Source organism: Berghia stephanieae, chromosome 9, assembly GCF_034508935.2.
Source record: "Berghia stephanieae isolate SIO BIC M18660-M18661 chromosome 9, UCSD_Bste_1.3, whole genome shotgun sequence".
In the NCBI taxonomy this organism is placed as follows: Eukaryota; Metazoa; Mollusca; class Gastropoda; order Nudibranchia; family Aeolidiidae; genus Berghia; species Berghia stephanieae.
In genome coordinates, this window is record NC_088368.1 from 26,215,031 (window position 1) to 26,220,030 (window position 5,000).

Sequence of the window (5,000 nt, forward strand, 5' to 3'; positions counted from 1 at the left end):
TACTACTACTACTACTACTACTACTACTACTACTACTACTACTACTACTACTACTACTACTACTACTACTACTACTGCTTATACTACTACTACTACTACTACTACTACTACTACTACTACTACTACTACTACTACTACTACTACTACTAATAATAATAATAATAATAATAATAATAATGATAATAGTAGTAATAATAATAATGATGATGGTGGAAATAATAATAATAATGATAATAATAATAATAATAATGATAATAATAATAATAATAATAATAATAATAATAATAATAATAATGATAATAATAATAATAATAATAATAATAATAATAATAATAATAATAATAATAATACAGGGTGGCTATAATATTAATATTACGACCCTCTACCTTTGTTAAAACACGAGGATTGTTTACGTAAAGCAATGTAAGGCACTGACTGGCTTGTCTCTGTCAACGAGTCTATTTTAGATCCTGTTTATTGTTTATATTCATGTCTTTTTTCTGTCTGTATCAGACTTTGACTAATCTGTGATGTATTTAGATATGTATGACTCATCGACTCGTTGCGGTATTAACTCTCTCCTTAGGAAAATGGTCAGATTCGTTATGATACAACAAACATTTTTCTTATTCAAATTTCTCTTGTAGGAACATCATAACATTTAAAGAAAATGAACAATGTGTTGTAGACCATGTTTTGCTAAAGAAAGTATGTATCGCAAGAACTTTACTGCTATTGTGTTTGGGTGATAAAAAAAAAATAAAAACATATATATATATATATATATATATATATATATATATATTATATATATATATATATATATGTATATATATATAAATATATATATATATATATATATATATATATATATATATATATATATATATATATATATATATATATATATATATATATATATATATATATATATATTTGTGTTAGTTGGGTTTGAAGTTTTTGGGAAAATCCTGAAAATGGCTGGTAAGGAGAGAGTTAAGTCGGCAAAACATATGGTTTAGGAAATGTTTTTTTTTTAATAATTCGGATCCGGCTTCCCCATGTCCTATGCGCCTCGGAGTGCTACATTTATTCTCTAACCGGCCATTTTATGGAATCAGAATCATATTTCATAAAGAACGAGTCGCATGTTATGCGTCCCTTTTGTACCAACTCGCTACAATATACATCACCGTCTATAGGCAGTTTTAATTCACACCCAGAGATGATTAAAAGTTGTGAAGTGACTTACTCTAAGATATAGATAGTATGCGCTTGGCAAGGAAGCTCACAACATCGCCATCCGGAAGTATAACGGACTAACACACAAAACTATGTTTAACCTTGAACGTTTATAGTCTGGTTAATACAGTTTAGTGAGTTTGTTCTCATTAAATCAATCAGACTATAAACATTAACGTTACACACAGTTTGTGTGTAGTGTTAAATTTGGCTTGCGGATATTGTGTGCATTTTACCTAAACGCATAACATCAATACATCAATATTGATGTATTGTGTTTAGTTTAAAAAACTCATATCATTCACCAACCGGATTAAAACGTACCAACACACACAAAAAAAAAAAAAAAAAACAAACATTGCATAACCTTAAACGTTTATCCTCTAATTAATACAATTTAGTGAGAACTATTCATAAAATTGCTGGTTGAAAACAATAACAATAAGCTTTGTGGCGTCAATTTCGTTCTATCTATAAATAATACTCTTCAGTAAAATGATGTGTTTTATTATGAAAGACGCTTTGAAATGTTTGCTAATAGATTTCCCCTGAAATCCCCACTTTTTCCCCAACCTTCGGAACTCTACGTGAAGGCATCGTTTAATTGATAGTCTTCCTTTCAATCATTAAAAATTAATCACTCTACAACCTTGAACAGTGACAACCAACCAGCTCGAAAAAACTCCACAAAGGTTAAAGCAATCTTAAACTCTTTATTTCTTTTCATTCGTTATTGATTTCGTTGCCAAATAATTATCATCAACAACATTAATCTTTAACAGAACAATGTAATGGGTGAATTGTCTTTATTGTCGTGACGCCATTGTTCTTGATATGACAACCAATTAACTGCTTTTGTAAACAACGGAAAACTGTGGTGGTGACGTGGAATTAAAACAGCACCGGGACACGTCCAGAATTCTGTCGTGCTCTCAAAAAAACAAACAAACACGTTTTTAAAATGTTGGCCAGAAAACTCTTCCTTCAAATATCAATCGATTAAAAAATTACGCTCATCTTGTCAACATCTCTCAAATCTGGGACATAAAGAAGTACTTATGCATTTCTGTATGTCTGTATGCCCTAGGTTTGAGAATTATTTTGACTACACGAGGGTCACTAGTTAACATGTAATTTATAGCAAGAAATGTGTTTAACCTAAGGAAAAATTATACATTCCGCAGGATCTACAATACAAAATGTCATATCGGTTATTATTTTTCGTACTAAACTCACTTTTCATTTTCTGCTTCATCCCGACTTAATTCGGGATTGAGACGGCAGGTCATATTTTAAGTATTATAATGGGTTTTTAGAAGGAACACAATTAACTGACGTCACTCAGCTCTTTGAAATTGTTTTTAGCCAGCCATTTTTATGAGTTGTTCTCATTAAATTCTATCTATCAGACTATAACGTTCAATGTTACACATAGTTTTGTGTGTTGGTAGCGTACGTTATATCCGATGTTGTGGGTATTTTGACTAAACGCAGAGTATGTTGGTAGGACGCTATATCCGATGCTGTGGGTATTTTGACTAAACATATTGGTTGTACGTTATATCCGATGTTGTGGGTATTATGAATAAACGCACAGTACCTATAAATGTTTATTTCAGCCTTTGAGGACAATTATAATGAACAGTAATTGAAACTGTATTATGACGATATTTTAGTTCCACACGTCAAAGACTATCTATATATAAATAAGGATAATCATTATTCATTATTAATTTCGTCAAATATGGCATTGAAATGAACGGAATAAAACAATGAATTTGATTGATGTAGCATATGTGGTTGTGAATTGTGCTTTATCCCCGGATATTGAGTAACCATGCCAGAATCAGATAACCCTCATCCGTAAGTTATTTTTATTATTTATTTATTTAATTTATTTCTTTTTTTTTAAAATCCTTTCTTTTTTTTTTTTTTTTTTTTTTTTTGTTTGTTTTATTTTGTATTTTGTTTGTTTGTTTTTTTGGTTAGAAAATTAGTTGTTTGACTTATAATTATTTGTGGTGAATAGTTGTTTATTCACGTAATGTTATAATTATCTTAACAATAAGTCATCATCATCAACATCATCATGAGTTAATGAATGAATGGATTCATTATTTCTTGTCGGTAAAAATACATATTATGCAAACATCGTTTATACGTAACAACAACTATTAACAATGACAACAAAATATACAAGTAATAATTTGAAAAAAAAGTCGTCATCATTATCATTATCACCACCATCATCATCATCATCATCATCATCATCATCATCATCATCATCATCATCATCATCATCATCAGCATCATCATATCATCATCATCGTCGTCGTCGTCATCATCATGATCATCATCATCATCATCATCATCATCATCGTCATCATCATCATCATCATCATTATCATCAGCATCGTATTTAATATTGTTGTTGCTGCAGTTGTTGTTTTCATTGTTTTATAGACGGATTGCGAAATAGCCTTGCCATTAACCGTAGTCTTCTTGTGCTGAAAAACGATCGGTAGGAGTTACTCTTCTTGCGCAAGACGACGAAAGGCGATGCAGAAAAGTGGACACTGGCCACACTTTTTTAAAATGTTATCTAGAGTAAACGAAATGACTCAAAAGCATCTCACTGATATTCTATATTGTTAAAAACTTGTACATATCGTGTAACCGTTTTTTAAAAAAAGTTATTGTCGTCAACTTGAAATGGCATTGAGTGAGAAACTTGACTTGTTACTAACGTATACATATTAGCAGTTCTGAAAACCGAGCGCGATTATGGGCTTGATTTATGAGCTTGAGCTTTTAATATAGAGCAATATCCACTAAAAGTGCTCAAACGCTTTACAAAGGGTCCCTAACCAACAGTAACACGTAACATGTAGAACGAGACATGACGCCTGTTAGGCGATATTACAATTTTTTCGGACAGACAACGCTGCTAATGGTCAGATACTCATTTTACACCTGAGTACGGTGAGAGAATGTGAGTAAAGAGCCTTCTCCAAGGATCCAACTATGCGCAAGCGAGACTCGAACCCAGGACCTCCCGATCCGAAAGCGAGTGTCTTAGTCTTATCGTAATTGTCGATATTTTGCGTTGGTTTAAGATTACTTCCATTACAATGAACCCGCAACATGTTGAGTTATCAGACTTGCAAATAAGTAAACGTTGCTTGTTATTTTTTTTTTTTTTAATTGTATTTTTTTTTCTGCCAGCCGTTATATTTGACCAATCACCTCAAAGCGGTATTATATCGAGATGACCCTTATGCGACGTGGGTCACAGGTCTGATAATGAATGTGATTATGGGCGTTTTTTGTTGTTGTTGATAGCACATAATATATCCATTACAACAATGGGCCCACAACCATTCAAGTTATCAGACCTGCATTTAGTATTATGTCGGAAAAGGCCAGAAACTGAATCTGTAGGTTAAATGAGCCAAATTAAGAAATTAATTTGTTGTTTTTTTTTAAATAATATAATTCCATTTACTCATCCCACACGGGAAATCTGTCTCTAGGGTCTATTCCAAGGGAAGAGTGGAATAAACCAATCGTCAGCTAGGGCGAGGTGACTTGCTCAAGGCCACACGGCACAGCGCAGCGGCGGGTGATCGAACTCGTTGCCTTTCGCTTACGAAGCCACGTTGCCCCTATTTTGTTTAAGTAATAAAACTCAAATTGTGCAATGACTGTATTTATTTCAGCTCCAGTATTAGAAGTATCTAAAGTTTCGAATTCAATTT

General features: G+C 32.1%; 1 protein-coding gene across 7 annotated transcripts in view; it reads left to right on the forward strand.

The window, feature by feature from the left end:
- The window catches only part of LOC144979942 (uncharacterized), a 67,171-nt gene that overhangs the window by 32,609 nt on the left and 29,562 nt on the right, over window positions 1-5,000 (forward strand). For 5 of the 7 annotated variants that reach the window (XM_078927278.1, XM_078927274.1, XM_078927275.1 and 2 more), the window contains exon 2: window positions 2,862-3,105. The exons of the other annotated variants lie outside the window; for them this stretch is intronic. In XM_078927278.1, coding sequence (XP_078783404.1) covers window positions 3,080-3,105 — 26 coding nt within the window. In that variant the 5' untranslated portion in view covers window positions 2,862-3,079. The remainder of the gene's footprint in view (window positions 1-2,861; window positions 3,106-5,000) is intronic. 7 annotated transcript variants of the gene reach the window in all.